Source organism: Ranitomeya imitator, chromosome 4 (assembly GCF_032444005.1).
Source record: "Ranitomeya imitator isolate aRanImi1 chromosome 4, aRanImi1.pri, whole genome shotgun sequence".
Taxonomy (NCBI): domain Eukaryota; kingdom Metazoa; phylum Chordata; class Amphibia; order Anura; family Dendrobatidae; genus Ranitomeya; species Ranitomeya imitator.
The window spans coordinates 58,456,386-58,475,234 of NC_091285.1; the positions used below are offsets into that span (position 1 = coordinate 58,456,386).

Genomic DNA, 18,849 nt, shown 5'->3' on the forward strand with positions numbered 1-18,849 from the left:
GAGTGACACCACTACCTCTCCCCCTGTGCTAGGTGCTTCCCAATCCCTGTCCTAAACACTGGCGCAAATGCCTCCTGCCCTGCACCTATCCTGGCACATTCTGACTTACCATCATCAGGCACTTTCAAATCCTTGTCCCAGCCCAACGTTCAGCTGTCCCTATCCCAGGCCTTGGAATGAAAAAGAAAGCTCCCAGCCACACTCCACAGTCCCAAATGCTAAACGGCACATTCCCAGGCTTGTAAACACAGAGGATTTCCACTAACTCAAGGCGGTAGCTGTCCATTGGTACTCGGTCCCCAGCCGCTACTTTTTCTCCTGCAGTGGCATCCCTGCCTTGTACCAACACGTGTCCAGGAACCTTACCCATGCCCTAACCAAGGCACTTAACGGCATCATCCACTTAACGACCGACACGTGGACAAGCACTTGTGGCCAGGGACAATACATTTCCCTGGCGGCACACTGGATGAACATTGTGGAAGCCTGGGCCGAGTCACAACCTGGCACAGCACATGTGTTCCCGATGCCGAGTATTTCCGACCCTACTTCTATTAGGGTTTCCTCCACCTCCTACAGCAGTTCCTGCACCCCCTCCTGCTACTCCTCCATCTCCGATGTGGTATCTCAGAGCATGTTGTCCACATTAGCCGGAAGTGACTTTTGGACCCAGTGGCAACCTCCCTCCGGCTCTAACTGACACACCTGAACCTGGGTATTTATAGACTTCCAGTCTGTTTCAGGGTGTTGCCGGTGATATACACATGTACCCCTTGTGAAGGCTTGGAGCTATTGCAGTCTGCTTACTTCCTCTCTAGTGCTGTTGGAGGACGTTTGGTGTTACCTCTCTGAGTCTGCTCAAGTTAAGTTGCTTCCCCCTTGTTTGTCTCCCTTCTTCTCTTTAGTGTACAGTGGGGACTGATCAGTGCTTATCCCCCTTCCCTACTCAGGGCTTAGCTCTAGGGATATACAGGGCTTAGGTTCATGCTCGATGATTGGTGTAGAGCCAATATAGGGACGGTAGGGGAGGCAGGGTGCTATTAGATCAGCCTAGGTTTCTCCACTCCTACTTTCCCTAGCGTTTGGGCTTTCTTCCCCTCATGTTGCACTTAGTCATCCCACACTGTGCATGACAGTTACTTAAAGGAATAATAGACCAGACAAATCTTTGTTTTTTTTGCCGCTGAACCTCCAACCAGGCATGATCGTGTTTGATAATGGGTGTAACCTGCTGATGGCTGTGAAACATGGCAAGCTCACACATGTACCATGCTTGGCACATGTGCTCAACTTGGTAGTTTAGTGGTTTCTGAAAACATACCCATATTTGCTAGAACCTCTGGTCAAGGTATGCCGCGTCAGTGCCCATTTCCACAAGCCGGCTACAGCTGCTGCCGCTCTGGCAGTGCTGAAGCAGAGCATGCAAGTGCCAGCTCACCGACTGGTGTGCGACTTGACCACGTACTGGAACTCCACACTTAACATGTTGGCAAGGTTTTGTGAGCAGAAGAGGCAAGTGGTTGAGCACCAGCTCCAACACGCTGGTGGCTATCACAACAGAGGCTAGTAGCCACACAACCTTCTTCCCGTCTCTCCTACACGTGGATGGACTGAGGATGGGAATGAGGAGGAAGAGAAGGAGGAGATGGAGAGTTGTCATCATGGTGGAGGCAGGTAAGTGTTGGCTGTATGGAACTTGGCACATATGGCTGACTTTATGTACCTCTGCCTTTCCCGTGATCCTCACGTTACATTCATCTTGGGCAAAAAAAGAGTTCTCGTTATTCACCCTGCTAGACCCATGCTACAAGGAGAACTTTGCATCTAGTATCTCCACTTAAAGCACATGAAATCTTTATGTGGCATATTTCCTTATTAACAAAATAGAATATCATTAACCTCAATTGTATTCAGGTTTGGACTGGCCCACTGGAGAACAGGAGAATCCTCCGGTGGGCCCCTGTAGAAGAGTGGGTGGGCAACCACCCGCTTATATGACCTGTACTTGGCACAATATACTTGAATGACTATGTGCAGACAAAGGCAGCATCTTATTCATGTAACATTCTGCCCATTTCATTGCTATATACATTTTTGATTGAGGATAATGTCACATTTGCATATTGCCGAAAACTGGGGGCCTGGAATTGGTTCCTAGCGGGCCCTTGGCATCCCAATCCAACACTGATTGTTTAAGAACTGTGTCAGTCTGAAGAATAACTCACCCATTGGTTTTGAGACAGGCAGACTGCCAAGGTAAAGCACTTCATATTTCTGAATCGACTCCCGCACGGTGTCCAGAATATCAACTAAAACAACAAGATACTACAAACTGTCATCATTACATACAGAATAATACAGATATAAAGAACAAAACGTGACACTAAAATGCTAATAGTCATCCAACAGATGATCACTGTACAGTTATTCCACATTATTTATAGATATTTTATTTTGTGCAGTACAAAATACGCTAAAAAAATGAGTCTTTTTATTGAGTTCAGGTGATGTTTTTTGCTTTTAGTACCCACTTTGCACCTGTAAGTAGATGGAAATGCTGCCCATGTTCCCCACTGTAGATGTGTGTATTGTTGAAATGTGGTATTATGTTTGTATGTATAATAATCTGTATTGTTAGTGATGAAGCTGTATTCTGCCCAGCAACAGGTAGTTAACAGAAACAGTTAGGACTAGCCCAGAGTGGGAGAGGCTAAAGTAAAGAGACAGAGAGAGAGTTTCCTGTCTGGATTTAGACAGAGACTAGCTTGTACCTAGATCGATTACTCAGCAGAACCGCATGACGTGGGTGTCCTAATGTGAGAAGAGACCAAGAGGATGGTAGTGTGATCCAGAGGAAAGACAAGAGAAAGCGACAAAAAGGAGTAAGTGATTCTCCGGAGATGAGGTCTGGGGCAGGCAGCCCAGCAGAGGAAACTCAAGTGTGCAAGTCCAAGAGGTAATGGGACTTATCAGAGCAAGGAACGTGAAACAAGGCAGTAGTTCTAAAGCATCGGCGAGCAGAGAAGCTCAGCAACAGCCATAGTGGCAAGGTAGCTTGTCTAAGGGGAAAAAGACGTGGAACCGTGGGTTGTAGTATAGTACGCTCACTTACTGACTGTAGTACCGTCATTGGGGACGAGGGAGGTTCCTGAATTACTGTGCTGGGTAATGGTGAAGATATAGCACTGAGTTAGGCAGAACAGAAAATGTATATGAAGATGTTGAAGATATTCCATGTACTAAGAGAAACCTTCATGCTTCTATGCGCCCGCTATCTGCTGTACATAATACCTATTAAGTAGTGATGGGTGAGTAGCATTGTTGCTCGGGTCTCCCCGAGCACGCTCGGGTGGTTTCCGAGTATTTTTGTGTGCTAGGAGATTTAGTTTTCCTTGCCTCAGCTGCATGATTTAAGGCTGCTGGACAGCCTGAATACATGTGAGGAATGCCTGTTTGTTAGGGAATCCCCACATGTATTCAGCTTGTCGAGCAGTTGTAAATCATGCAGCTGAGGCGACGAAAACTAAATCTCCGAGCACGCCAAAATACTCGGAGTTCACCTGAGTGTGCTCTGGGAGACCCGAGCAACGAGTATACTCACTCATCACTACTATTAAGTTGTTATTCAGTAAAAGACTGTTTGTTTATAACTGGTGGCCTCCCTCATTGAAATTTACTATGTCTGACCCCGACACTCACAAAAAAAACTCAATAAAACTTGGTTTTCTGATGCAATCTTTTGTGAGTGAATTATTTAAGCCAAAAAATCTTATCCACATGCCAGGGGAAGTAAGGCAGCACTGCGAGTCTGACGCAGCTCAGTACACCAGTACATATGAGCTCTAATGGGTCGGGGTATCATATAGGCACTGGTTGTAGAAGTACTGGTAGTTTGTGACTGATACACACAAAATGTCTCCTTAGTTCACTAACATCCATATCAGTGTCAACTAGAAAGAGAAGATCTGATGGTGCCATCACCTGTGCTGCCACTGGCCCAAGGATGCAGAGACCATATAGATACTTAATGGTTTGGCCGGTATCACACGTCTATCGAAAATGGATCGTTCTTGGATTGGAAGACCTGGCCCGACCGCCGGGTCTCCAGATCTGAGCGAACTACTTCATAGGCATAGAGCGTAAGAAATCATTATCGAATATTGTTCAGCTCGGCAGCTATTTTTTTATAGATCCAATTCATTAAAAGCAAAAAAATAAATCAAAAGGAAAAAATAAAATAAGTGGAAGTAAAACATAACAAGACCACAGTTTTTTCATATTCAATTCCATGGACGCAAATAGCTCTGCATTGGAGGTGTATAAGCAAAACGGTAAGATATTTTTAACTGTTTGCTAAATAGATTTATTTTTTATTAAAAAAAAAAGTCTTCTGAGTGGCGTCATAAAAAAAAGTATTCCGAGTGGCGTCACATGTATCGTACCACATGCGTTTATTTGTACCAAATTCACACCTTGTAGAATAATGCATTTTTGGGACTTTTCTTGTTTTGCACAATGAAATGTTCTACTTCTTTTTTCAGACTGTTACACACCTTGTACGGGTAAGTCTTCCGGTGAGATGGTCTCTAAGGTAACAGACCGGGTGATGGTATTATTGGCCACTGCTCTTTCTGCCATGATCTGAAGGGCGTAACAAGAAAAGATGACGAGATTTACTACAACATGGTTTAAAAGAAAGAAGTTGTCCACTACTAGGAAAACCCCTTCTTATACCCCATGCATGGCCCTGATAAAATAAAAATGCCTATGCTCACCTCTCGTACCGGCGCTGTTCCAGCGGTGTCGGCACTCGCATTCTCCGGGCTCTCGTGCAGTTGTTATGACACAAGAGTCTGGCACCCATTGTTGGCGTCACTGTCTCCGCCTTTGGAGAAACTGAAGATCAAGAGGAAGTCAGGGCTTCTCTTTCACTTCCTCTTGATGTTCGATTTGTCCGAAGGTGGAGACGGTGACGCCAACAATGGGTGCCAGACTCTTGTGTCATAACAACTGCACGAGAGCCCGGAGAATGCGAGTGCCGACACCGCTGGAACAGCACCGGTATGAGAGGCGAGTATACTTTTTTTTTATCATCACTAAACATTTAGATCAAGAATGGGTTGTACTAGCAGTGGACAAACCCTTTAACAATTAAGTCATTTCTACATAGCATCATAAAAGAAGTTGTCCCATATCGGACGTTTGGCGATGGATTCCATATCTATCAGACATTTTTGGCATATCCAGTGGACATGCCATAAATGTATGAGATATAAATATTCTTTATCCATATTAATATATGAGCATAGGTAAATATTATAATACAGGCTATAATTTCTATATGCACCAACAAGAAATATGGAAAGGATACACATAGACAAAATTGAATATAATTGTGGAGGAGGGAGCAGTCAGATCCCTACTCCACCAGGCCTTCTGCGTAGAGATTGAAAAATCTACAAGTCACAGGTCATGTGACTTGGCAGCAGGGACAAACTCAGCAACAGAGGAGGAGGAATAGCCAGTGGGATGCCTGTGTAGGTGCCGCTGGGGCGAGGACTCCATACAGTGCACGTGAAGCAGTATCATGCTATGTGGGTGATACAGTGGGGGCATCATATTCGGTGGTGGGGACTGTATGGATACTGTGGGGTACTGTAGCATGGCTATTTAATCCTGATAGAACTAGATTAAAAAAATACTAAATTGAATATCAGGCAGGAAAAAATTTAAAAAAGATTATGCAGTCATTCTCGCATGGATTGTCATAGTAAGTACACCCTCTTCATTGGGTCATTCACCAGCCTCATTGGGTCTAAGAGATCTATTTAAAAATATGTGCTGTTTATATTTTGTAATCTGTTGAAATACCCCTTTAATGCTTCCTAAAAGGTGAGCCAAATATTAAGAATTCCTGTTTACCTTGGAGCACATGTCATGGAGGGCACTGGCAATGGCCTTGGCTGGGACATCACAATGGAACACATGGCACTTCAGCATGCAGGTATCTTTGTCATTAGCCACAAATGCAAAGTCCCTAAAAGAACACATTGTTATAAATATTAATATTATAAAAGCAGAAGTACATGTGAGGAGCCTGCATGGCCTAAACGTGCTACCATGGGCTGTAGCATCTCTGGACTTGCCTACCATCGATCACATCTGTGATGTCATTGGCCGGCAGTTGCAAAGGAGCTGCCAGCAGCGGATTTTGATTATGTGCCCAAGTGCATTCAGTCGGGCAGATTATTCTTCAGACAATCATTAATAACCTCATTGATAGTAACTAAGGCTGCAACTGTGGGGATTTCTGCACGTGGGCAACCTGTGATATCACACAGGGCACCGGGCACCAGCCTACAGTTGGCATCATCTCTGACTCACGTCACCAGAGCTGCAGCCAATCACTGAGATCAGCAGCTCATGTCATATACACGGGTACAGCCACTGAGCTACAAACTATGGGTTTGTGTCCTTTCTTTGAAAAACAAAGAACACGTACGTGAAAAATTTAGATAGAACTTAATGATGTTGGGTGAAAGGTCATAACACTATAGAGAAGGAGTTAAGAGGAAGGTCTTCCGCTTTATTAAGCAGCGCAGAAAGGCACCGCCAACATGAATGGGGGCCATGTAATATTCCACCTGCTTCTCAGAAACATGTACAGTTTATACCAGGATTATATACAGATAGTAACAATCAGCTGAAGCCTTGGTCAAAGAAGGAGCATTCTTGGCGGTAAACTGCCCCTTTTCTCAATATCTTGCTACACTTGTCACTGGCTGAAATGGGTCACATGTCCGGGTAGGAAGGCAATGACTATAGCAAAAAGAGGGGGCCAGCAGAGGACTCAAAAATGTCAAAACCAGACAGGGTTAGTATTGCGATTATAGCCTCTTTTCTTAATTTACATAATTCTACATTGTTTTCAAAATTATTTTGCGTTGTAGGGTTTCACGCTCTCTGGTAAGCGTTAGGCATTAGGCCTTAGCGTTTACACATGCAATGCAGTTTTGGTCCAAACACGTGCATTTTTTTATTGCTTTCTCCAGTTTACACAGCACCAAAACAAACTCAAACATAAATCCCTAGCCTTTTGTCCAGGCGCTATCTAAATAGAACTGACCCTGGCTACTGATACGCGGCTAAGCTAGCCTCAGCTCAGTCAAACAACACAGCTATTGTCCATATTAACCACTGATACACACGGACTGTGCAGACTCTTCTCAGACAGGGACTCTGTACTGTTTCCCTCTTCAGCTCCAAGACACATCCAGTCTGGTCAGCTTCCCTGAGCTGACTGACTAAGGAGAACAGCTAGCTTGGTTTTATGCAGGGCTAGCTACCTGATTTAATCAGAACCTGTAAAGCTAGGATTTAACCCTAGCCTATCTGGCTTTGCTACACCATTATAACCTGTGCTGCTATACATATGTTCTCTTTTTTACCGGCAGCATGAATGACAAGGGCCAATACAAGTCTATGGGTCAATGTAAAACACGTACAGATGGCATCCGTGTGGCATCCATGTGCTATATGTGTTTAAGATTGCAAAGTATAGAAGAAACCTTGTAATTTCCTTTTCCATACCGGAAAACACTGATGGCGCACTGATCCAACACACTGATGACACTGGTACTATTTCTTCAAGTACCAATTTTATACGGATGTGTGAAGTAGTTTTTACAGACTACCCTATTCAGTGAAACTTTGCCCTCAAGCAGACTCTGTTTTTTTCCCATCATGACTGGGCAGATTGCTGATTAAGCTCACTGCCCAATCTATGAAATAAATGCAGTCCAGCTGCACCGTTCTATCTCCTTGCATTCATCTCTAGGACCTGTATAAAGAGATGACAGGAACCAGAACTATCAATAAGTTCAGCTTGCTGCTATTAACCATGGGGTCACTAGGAGAAAAGAGAAGGTTGCCTATCAAGGCATCACAAAACCTACAAGAAACAAAATGAGTGGCCTCCCTTTCCTGAGCTGGTAATTACATTTAAAGGTTTCCCTAGACTGGTGTCCACTGGTTGGGACTCAGTCCTTTTGTCTGCCGTTATTCACACACTGAGGTCAACTCTGACACATGGTAAGGTTTTAATATTAGTGTAGCACCATCCCAATCAGAGTCACCTTGTTGACGGTGGGATGGCTTTTATGCTATTTTTGGTTAAAAAAACCCCCATTATTACTAAGAACCCTGGGTTATTCAAATGCACTTTTGCTTTTTACTTATTTAGTTACAGCAGGGTTACTCATTTTGTTTCTTGTAGGTTTTGTATGTTTTATGGCCAATGTGAACGTGCGTTTATGTGCTGCATGTACAACCCCTGGCAAAAATTATGGAATCACCGGCCTTTTAGGATGTTCATTCAGTTGTTTAATTTTGTAGAAAAAAAGTAGATCACAGACATGGCACAAAACTAAAGTCATTTCAAATGGCAACTTTCTGGCTTTAAGAAACACTAAAAGAAATCAAGAACAAAAAAATGTGGTAGTCAGTAATGGTTACTTTATTTTAACCAAGCATAGGGAAAAAATTATGGAATCACTCAATTCTGAGGAAAAAATTATGGAATCCCCCTATAAATTTTCATACCCCAAAATAACACCTGCATCAAATTAGATCTGCTTGTTAGTCTGCATCTAAAAAGGAGTGATCACACCTTGGAGAGCTGTTGCACCAAGTGGACTGACATGAATCATGGCTCCAACACGAGAGATGTCAATTGAAACAAAGGAGACGATTATCAAACTCTTAAAAGAGGGTAAATCATCAGGCAATGTTGCAAAAGATGTTGGTTGTTCACAGTCAGCTGCGTCTAATATCTGGACCAAATACAAACAACATAGGATGGTTGTTAAAGGCAAACATACTGGTAGACCAAGGAAGACATCAAAGCGTCAAGACTGGAAACTTAAAGCAATATGTCTCCAAAACAGGAAATGCACAACAAAACAAATGAGGAACAAATGGGTGGAAACTAGAGTCAATGTCTGTGACCGAACTGTAAGAAACCGCCAAAAGGAAATGAGATTTACATACAGACAAGCTAAACGAAAGCCATCATTAACACCTAAACAGAAAAAACAAGGTTACAATGGGCTAAGGAAAAGCAATCATGGACTGTGGATGACTGGATGAAAGTCATATTCAGTGATGAATCACAAATCTGCATTGGGCAAGGTGATGATGCTGGAACTTTTGTTTGGTGCCGTTCCAATGAGATTTATAAAGATGACTGCCTGAAGAGAACATGCAAATTTCCACAGAGATTGATGATATGGGGCTGCCTGTCAGGTAAAGGCACTGGGGAGATGGCTGTCATTACATCTACTATATAAAGCTGAATGTGTGTGTGTGTGTGTGTGTGTGTGTGTGTGTGTGTGTATATCCGGGATTGGCATCTGCACCGTCGCAGCTACAGCCACAAAATTTTGCACAGTCACACGTCTGGACCCCGAGAGCGTCATAGGCTATATTGTGAGGCGAAATTTTAACCCCGCGCGTTCCAATTCACCAAACAATTTTGTCCCTATCTACATAATGGGGAAAAAAGTGAAAGGAAAAGTGTTGGAAGCGTCGCAGCTACAGCAACAAAATTTTGCACAGTCACACGTCTGGACCCTTAGAGCGTCATAGGCTACGTTGTGAGGTGAAATTTTAACCCCGCGCGTTCCAATTCACCAAACAATTTTAACCCTTTCTACATAATGGGGAAAAAGTGAAAGGAAAAGTGTTGGAAGCGTCGCAGCTACAGCCACAAAATTTTGCACAGTCACATGTCTGGACCCCGAGAGCGTCATAGGCTATATTGTGAGGCGAAATTTTAACCCCGCGCGTTCCAATTCACCAAACAATTTTGCCCCTATCTACATAATGGGGAAAAAAGTGAAAGGAAAAGTGTTGGAGGCGTCGCAGCTACAGAAACAAAATTTTGCACAGTCACACGTCGGGACCCTGAGAGCGTCATAGGCTTCGTTGTGAGGTGAAATTTTAACCCCGCGCGTTCCAATTCACCAAACAATTTTGCCCCTATCTACATAATGGGGAAAAAGTGAAAGGAAAAGTGTTGGAAGCGTCGCAGCTACAGCAACAAAATTTTGCACAGTCACACGTCTGGACCCCGAGAGCGTCATAGGCTATGTTGTGAGGTGAAATTTTAACCCCGCACTTTCCAATTCACCAAACAATTTTGCCCCTATCTACATAATGGGAAAAAATGAAAGGAAAAGTGTAGGAGGCAAATTGACAGCTGCCAGATGTGAACAAGGGGGACTTAAAGAATGAGAGCGATGGCGCCAAAGAGTATATACCGTACAGTTGCTAAGGTGGGGCCTCGACATGGGATACTCACCACACACGGGGATATGAACACACACAAAATGCGCCACACACTACCACGTGCTTGAACACATATTACCCTCAGCACACATTTCACCACAAATACACCAACCTCGCCACATAAAAGTCAAAACACAAAAGTCGCCACTCAAAACTCGCCACGCGCAGAACTCGCCACATGCAACAACTAGGCTCTTGCAAAACTCGCCACAAGTGCAAAATTCTCCTCATGAAAATCTCGCCACACGCAAAACTTGCACACGCGGAAAAATTGCCACATGCACAAAAGTTGCAACACATGCAAAAGTTGCCTCACACAAAACTTGCACATACTCAAAAGGCACCACACATAATACTCGCAACGCGCAAAACTCGCCATGCGCAAAACTTGCTGCACACAACTTGCTACACTAACCTGTCACATGCAACTCGACACACAAAAAGTTGCTACACGCATGTTGCTACACAAAACTCATCTCACAAAAGTCGCTACATGCATGTCGCCACACGCAACTCAACACACACAACTTGACAAACGAAACTCGCCCTAAAACACACACAAGTCTGGTATTATCCTTCAAAAATAAAAATCTGATTAATAAGCAGACAAACTACAACAATTGCACCATATAGGAAATACGGCAGCTGTCAGTCACATGACCTGTCTATTATGTGTATGTGTGAGCTAATATATACTGCCAGGGGGAGGGCTTCCTGTTGGCTGGGGATTTATCAGGCTGCCAATTTAGCTTACAAATACTGAGGTAAAAATACTGAGCAAATAACGTGTGAACGAGGTCTAATACAGGAGGAGATGACACACAGGTATATACTATATACAGGGGAGATGACACACAGATATATACTATATACAGGAGAGATGACACACAGGTATATACTATATAGAGGAGGAGATGACATATAGGTACATATATATACAGGAGGAGATGACATACAGGTATATACTATATACAGGAGGAGATGACATACAGGTATATGCTATATATAGAAGATGACATGCAGGTATATACTATATGCAGGAGGAGATGACACTCAGATATATACTATATACAGGGGAGATGACACACAGGTATATACTATATACAGGAGGAGATGACATACAGGTATATGCTATATATAGAAGATGACATGCAGGTATATACTATATGCAGGAGGAGATGACACTCAGATATATACTATATACAGGGGAGATGACACACAGGTATATACTATATATAGAAGGAGATGACATTCAGGTATATACTATATATAGGGGAGATGACACACAGCAGGTATATACTATATACAGGGGAGATGACATACAGGTATATAATATATACAGGAGATGACATACAGATGTATACTATATATAAGGGAGATGACAAACATGTATATACTGAGGTGATGAGGTGAAAATGAGAGGTGTGAGGTGAAAATGAAAAGGTGTGAGTGCAAAATGAGAGGAGTGAGGAAAAATAGTGGAGTGATCAGAAAATGACAGATGTGAGGTTGAAATGACAAGTGTTAGGGGGGAATCAGAGGAGTGAGGGAGAAAATGAGAGGTGTGAGGGAAAAAATGAGAGATGTGAGGGGGAAAATGAAAGATGTGATTGGGAAAATGAGAGGCGTGATGGGAAAATAAGAGAAGTGAGGTGCTATAACTAACCACAGATATTTACTATGCCCAGGCAACGCCGGGCTCTTCAGCTAGTCTTCAATAAATGCACAAGTTTATGTTGATATTTTGGACACTTTTCTTATCCCATCAATTGAAAGGATGTTTGGGGATGATGAAATCATTTTTCAAGATGATAATGCATCCCGCCATAGAGCAAAAACTGTGAAAACATTCCTTGAAAAAAGACACATAAGGTCAATGTCATGGCCTGCAAATAGTCCGGATCTCAATCCAACTGCAAATCTTTGGTGAAAGCTGAAGAAAATGGTCGATGACAAGACTCCAACCTGCAAAGCTGATCTGGCAACAGCAATCAGAGAAAGTTGGAGCCAGATTGCTGAAGAGACTGCTTGACACTCATTAAGTCCATGCCCCAGAGACTGCAAGCTGCTATAAAAGCCAGAGGTGGTGCAACAAAATACTAGTGATGTTTTGGAGTGGTTTATTTTTGTTTGTATTCATAATTCCATATTTTTTTCCTCAGAATTGAGTGATTCCATAATTTTTCCCTATGCTTAGTTAAAAAAACTAACCATTACTGACTACCAGATTATTTGTTCTTGATTTCTTTTAGTGTTTCTTAAAGCCAGAAAGTTGCCATTTGAAATTACTTTAGTTTTGTGCAATGTCTGTGATCGGCTTTTTTTCTACAAAATTAAACAACTTAGGCTACTTTCACACTAGCGTCGTACGACGCACGTTGCAATGCGTCGTTTTGCAGAAAAAACGCATCCTGCAAAGTTGTTTGCAGGATGCGTTTTTTTCTCCATAGGCTTGTATTAGCGACGCATTGCGAGTTTGTACTCTGCATGCGCAGTGTGTCCCCTATGTGCCATATATAGAACAGCAATGTGTGTCCTATGTGTTATATATTCTAGAGCAGTGTGTGCCATATATACAGCCACAGTGTGTGTCCTATGTGATATACAGTGAAGGAAATAATTATTTGATCCCTTGCTGATTTTGTAAGTTTGCCCACTGACAAAGACATGCACAGTCTATAATTTTAAGGGTAGGTTCATCTTAACATTGAAAGATAGAATATTAAAAACAAAATCCAGAAAATCACATTGTATAAATTATATACATTTATTTGCATTTTGCAGTGAGAAATAAGTATTTGAGCCCTCTGGGAAACAAGACTTAATATTTGGTGGTAAAACCCTTGTTGGCAATACAAGGAGAAATACCGCCACAACATAACTAGTCTACCGAAAAATAGTGACAGAATAATACTACATGCAGGGGATAAATACTGCCACACCATGACCAGACCACACATTACCACCACATAGTGACCGAATAATACTACATGCAGGGGATAAATACTGCCACACCGTGACCAGACCACAAATTACCACCCACATAGTGATCGAATACCACCACATACAATGGACAAATACCACACCGTAACCAGACCACAAATTACCAACACAAGGTGACCGAATAATACCACATACAGGGGATAAATACTGCCACGCTGTGACCAGACCACAAATTACCACCAGATAGTGACCGAATACCACCACATATTTGGGACAAATACTGCCATATTGTGACCAGATCACAAATTACCACCACATGGTGACCGAGTAATACCACATACAGGGGATAAATACTGCCACAATGTGATCAGACCACAAATTACCACCACATAGTGACCTAATACTAGAATACTGCAAGGTGACAAGGTGATGGTGAGTATGTACTCTGTTTAATATGCTGTATGTCTATATGTATGTACTAGTTGGTAGCCCGATTCTAACGCATCGGGTATTCTAGAATATGTATGCGTAGTGTATAGCACAGCTCACGTAGTATATTGTGCAGCCCACGCAGTACATTGCACAGCCCACGAAGTACATTGCACAGCCCATGCAGTACATTGCGCAGCCCACGCAGTACATTGTGGAGCCCACGTAGTACATTGCGCAGCCCACGTAGTACATTGCGCAGCCCACGTTGTACATTGCGGAGCCCAGTTAGCACATTGCGCAGCCCACGTAATATATTGCGCAGCCCACGTAGTATATTGCGCAGCCCACGTAGTATATTGCGCAGCCCACGTAGTACATTGCGCAGCCCACGTAGTACATTGTGCAGCCCACGTAGTACATTGCACAGCCCACGTAGTATATTGCGCAGCCCACGTAGTATATTGCGCAGCCCACGTAGTATATTGCGCAGCCCACGTTGTATATTGCGCAGCCCACATATATAGCAATGTGGGCATCATACCCCTGTTAAAAAAAAAAGAATTGAAATAAAAAGTAGTTATATACTCACCTTCCATTGGCCCCTGGATCCAGGAAGCGGTTACCGACGCTCCTCGCGCGCTCCGGTCTCAAGAGTGCATTGCGGTCTCGCGAGATGATGACATAGCGGTCTCGCGAGACCGCTACGTCGTCATCTCACAAGATCGCAATGCATGGAGCGGTTACCAGAGCGTTGCTAGGAGCGGGAAAGGCGCCGGAAGGTGAGTATATGATGATTTTTTATTTTTTTATTATTTTTAACATAAGATCTTTTTACTATTGATGCTGCATAGGCAGCATCATTAGTAAAAAAGGGTCACACAGGGTTAATAGCAGAGTTAATGGAGTGCGTTACACCGCGGCATAATGCGGTCCATTAGCGCTGCCATTAACCCCGTGTGAGCACTGACTGGAGGGGAGTATGGAGCGGGCACTGACTGTGGGGAGGAAGGAGCGGCCATGTTGATTGTATGTACACTCCCTGACAGAAGTTATGTCGCTTATCCATGTTATGTAAATAAAAGCTTATAACCTGACGTGAAATTCATCCCATGGTTGTATAAATTTTTCTTTTGAAAGCTGAAACCCTCCGAAATGTGGTTTAGGTTAAGAAAATAAATTGGTATCAATGCAGAAATATTGATCAGTTAATGGACACAGAATGGTCAGATTTTGGAAAGACAAAAGTTTTGTTGCCTGGTCATATAATGCACCCAATCCTAGTTTACATCCTCACCTGTGCTCAGTAAATGATTGGTTAATTAGTGTGTGTGTATAAAAAGAAACCCAGAACCCCAGACCTTCACTTGAACTGCAACTTGAGCTCTGACAATATGCCAAAAATCCACTCTGCGACCAAAGCCTGGATTATCAAGAGGCTGAAGATTTCTCTGATGAATCTTCAGTAGAATTACACCACAGCTGGCGCAAATACTGCAGGAGACCTACTGGAGCCCGTATGGATAGTCCACAATATAGTATAATGCACTTGCAGCACCCCAGAGTCCTGGTCATTGCAGTAATGTTATTCTTCCACCAGGGGGAGTGATGTTACGTCTGAAGGCAATGAAGGAGATCTTCTGTTCAGGTATCACAACCACAAAACACACTTCACACTCCAGGCCGCCAGGGGGAGCCATGTTTCTATCTACTAGGGCACTCCTCACACTTAGGTAAAACTGGTGGGTTGGTTAGGAAGTTAGACAGAAGCTGACTGGAGGAAGTAGGAGTCGGACAGTCAGTGAGTCCCGACCTAGTTTGGCAGAGGCTGGTTGGAGTGGGTTCCAGCCAGCTCCAGACTGCGGAAGACGAGGGTACACGGAGCTGCGCCTGCATCCCAGGCGGCAGCATCCCACGAAAGAGACATTGAAAGGAATTGTGTTGCTGTGATTGAGAAACGAAGTCATAGCAAAAGGAGAGGAACATCAGAGGGAGACCAGCTAGAAGCAGGCTGCCTCCTTCTGAAGCGCAGTGCTGGTAGCCAGAACACCAAGGGAGTAAGGATCTCTATGCCGTTACTTCAGAGACTGCCAGGACAGTTGATTCCACGTTGGCTGCCCGACCATAAACCCAGAAGGTAAGGTGGCAACTTGTGGGGGCCGGGGCATCTCTAGGGTCCCTATAAAAAGCCTCAGGCCATCAGTCATACGGGTTTGTCCTATCCGTCAGGGGGACAGAGAGAAAGAGACTTAACATCTACAATAGTTGTGAGGACCTCACCAAGTTGCTCAGCAGGGGGGAACTACAACACTCAGGCGCTAGAGGAAGGCTATTGAATTCCACCTGGATAAGGGGACTCTGGATTTGCCTTCAGACCGGCTGGACTCTGCCTACCCTGTGGTCCCTGCCCTGGACTGTGGATGCTGAAGCCTTCAGTAAAGGTAAAGAGACTGCACCCTTGTGTCCTCGTTATTCACTGCGCCTTACATCCTCCACCATCCACCATCTACACACTAGGAAGCCCTGGGGACACACTTCACCTGTGGGAAGGTATACCATCTAGATGCCATAACATCACCCCAGCAGACCCCTAAGCAGCATCGGTCACCCTGACCGAATACCACAGGTGGCGTCACAAACATTTTCCCTTTAACCCCTTTCTGCCATTGGACGTACTATTCCGTCCATGTGGGGTGGGCCCTACTTCCCAAGGACGGAATAGTACGTCCAGCGCGATCGGCCGCGCTCACGGGGGGAGCGCGGCCGATCGCGGCCGGGTGTCAGCTGCCTATCGCAGCTGACATCCGGCACTATGTGCCAGGAGCGGTCACGGACCGCCCCCGGCACATTAACCACCGGCACACTGCGATCAAAAATGATCGCGATGTGCCGGCGGTGCAGGGAAGCATCGCGCAGGGAGGGGGCTCCCTGCATGCTTCCCTGAGACCCCCGCAGCAACGCGATGTGATCGCGTTGCTGTGAGGGTCTCCTACCTTCCTCCGGGTCCTGCAGGGAGGGAGGTGGCTAACCAAGTGCCTGCTCAGAGCAGGCACTTGGTAACGCTGCAGTGCTCTTTGACAGATCGGTGATCTGACAGAGTGCTGTGCAAACTGTCATATCACCGATCTGTATTGTCCCCCCCTGGGAGAAAGTAAAAAAGTTTTAAAAAAAATTTCCAAGTGTGTAAAAAAAATAAAAAACAAACAAAACCTAAATAAGGAAAAAAAATATATATATTATTCCCATAAATACATTTCTTTATCTAAATAAAAAAAAAACAATAAAAGTACACATATTTAGTATCGCCGCGTCCGTAACAACCCGACCTATAAAGCTGTCCTGCTAGTTAACCCTTCAGTAAACACCGTAAGAAAAAAAAAAAAACGAGGCAAAAAACAACGCTTTATTATCATACCGCCGAACAAAAAGTGGAATAACACGCGATCAAAAAGACGGATATAAATAACCTTGGTACCCCTGAAAGCGTCATCTTGTCCCGCAAAAAACGAGCTGCCATACAGCAACATCAGCAAAAAAATAAAAAAGTTATAGTCCTCAGAATAAAGCGATGCAAAAATAATTATTTTTTCTATAAAATAGTTTTTATCGTATAAAAGCGCCAAAACATAAAAAAAAGATATAAATGAGGTGTCGCTGTAATCGTACTGACCCGAAAAATAAAACTGCTTTATCAATTTTACCAAACGCGGAACGGTATAATCGCCTCCCCCAAAAGAAATTCATGAATAGCTGGTTTTTGGTCATTCTGCCTCACAAAAATCGGAATAAAAAGCGATCAAAAAATGTCACGTGCCCGAAAATGTTAGCAATAAAAACGTCAACTCGTCCCGCAAAAAACAAGACCTCACATGACTCTGTGGACTCAAATATGGAAATATTATAGCTCTCAAAATGTGGTAACGCAAAAAATATTTTTTGCAATAAAAAGGGTCTTTCAGTGTGTTACGGCTGCCAATCATAAAAATCCGCTAAAAAACCCGCTATAAAAGTAAATCAAACCCTCCTTTATCACCCCCTTACTTAGGGAAAAATTAAAAAAATGTATTTATTTCCATTTTCCCATTAGGGCTAGGGTTAGGGCTAGGGTTAGGGCTAGGGTTAGGGCTAGGGTTAGGGCTAGGGTTAGGGTTAGGGCTAGGGTTAGGGCTAGGGTTAGGGCTAGGGTTAGGGCTAGGGTTAGGGCTAGGGTTGGGGTTAGGGCTAGGGTTAAGGCTACAGTTAGGGTTAAGGCTACAGTTAGGGTTGGGGCTAAAGTTAGGGTTAGGGTTTGGATTACATTTACGGTTGGGAATAGGGTTGGGATTAGGGTTAGGGGTGTGTCAGGGTTAGAGGTGTGGCTAGGGTTACTGTTGGGATTAGGGTTAGGGGTGTGTTTGGATTAGGGTTTGTTATAATTGGGGGGTTTCCACTGTTTACACACATCAGGGGCTCTCCAAACGCGACATGGCATCCGATCTCAATTCCAGCCAATTCTGTGTTGAAAAAGTAAAAAAGTGCTCCTTCCCTTCCGAGCTCTCCCGTGTGCCCAAACAGGAGTTTACCCCAACATATGGGGTATCAGCGTACTCAGGACAAATTGGACAACAACTTTTGGGGTCCAATTTCTCCTGTTACCCTTGGGAAAATACAAAACTGGGGGCTAAAAAATAATTTTTGTGGGAAAAAAAAGATTTTTTATTTTCACGGCTCTGCGTTATAAACTGTAGTGAAATACTTGGGGGCTCAAAGTTCTCACAACACATCTAGATAAGTTCCTTGGGGGGTCTAGTTTCCAATATGGGGTCACTTGTGGGGGGTTTCTACTGTTTAGGTACATTAGGGGTTCTGCAAACACAATGTGACGCCTGCAGACCATTCCATCTAAGTCTGTATTCCAAATGGCGCTACTTCCCTTCCGAGCCCTCCCATGCGCCCAAACGCTGGTTCCCCCCCACATATAGGGTATCAGCGCACTCAGGACAAATTGCACAACAACTTTTGGGGTCCAATTTCTCCTGTTACCCTCAGGAAAATACAAAACTGGGGGCTAAAAAATAATTTTTGTGGGAAAAAAATGTTGTTTTATTTTTACGGCTCTGCATTATAAACTTCTGTGAAGCTCTTGGTGGG

General features: G+C 43.8%; 1 protein-coding gene across 1 annotated transcript in view; it reads right to left on the bottom strand.

Moving 5' to 3' along the window:
* The window catches only part of APBB3 (amyloid beta precursor protein binding family B member 3), a 161,911-nt gene that overhangs the window by 35,109 nt on the left and 107,953 nt on the right, over positions 1-18,849 (bottom strand). Inside the window, exons 7-9 of the mRNA XM_069763769.1 lie at positions 5,923-6,037; positions 4,554-4,641; positions 2,226-2,309 (exon numbers count right to left, since the gene is read on the bottom strand). Of these exons, the coding sequence (XP_069619870.1) occupies positions 2,226-2,309; positions 4,554-4,641; positions 5,923-6,037 (287 nt within the window). The remainder of the gene's footprint in view (positions 1-2,225; positions 2,310-4,553; positions 4,642-5,922; positions 6,038-18,849) is intronic.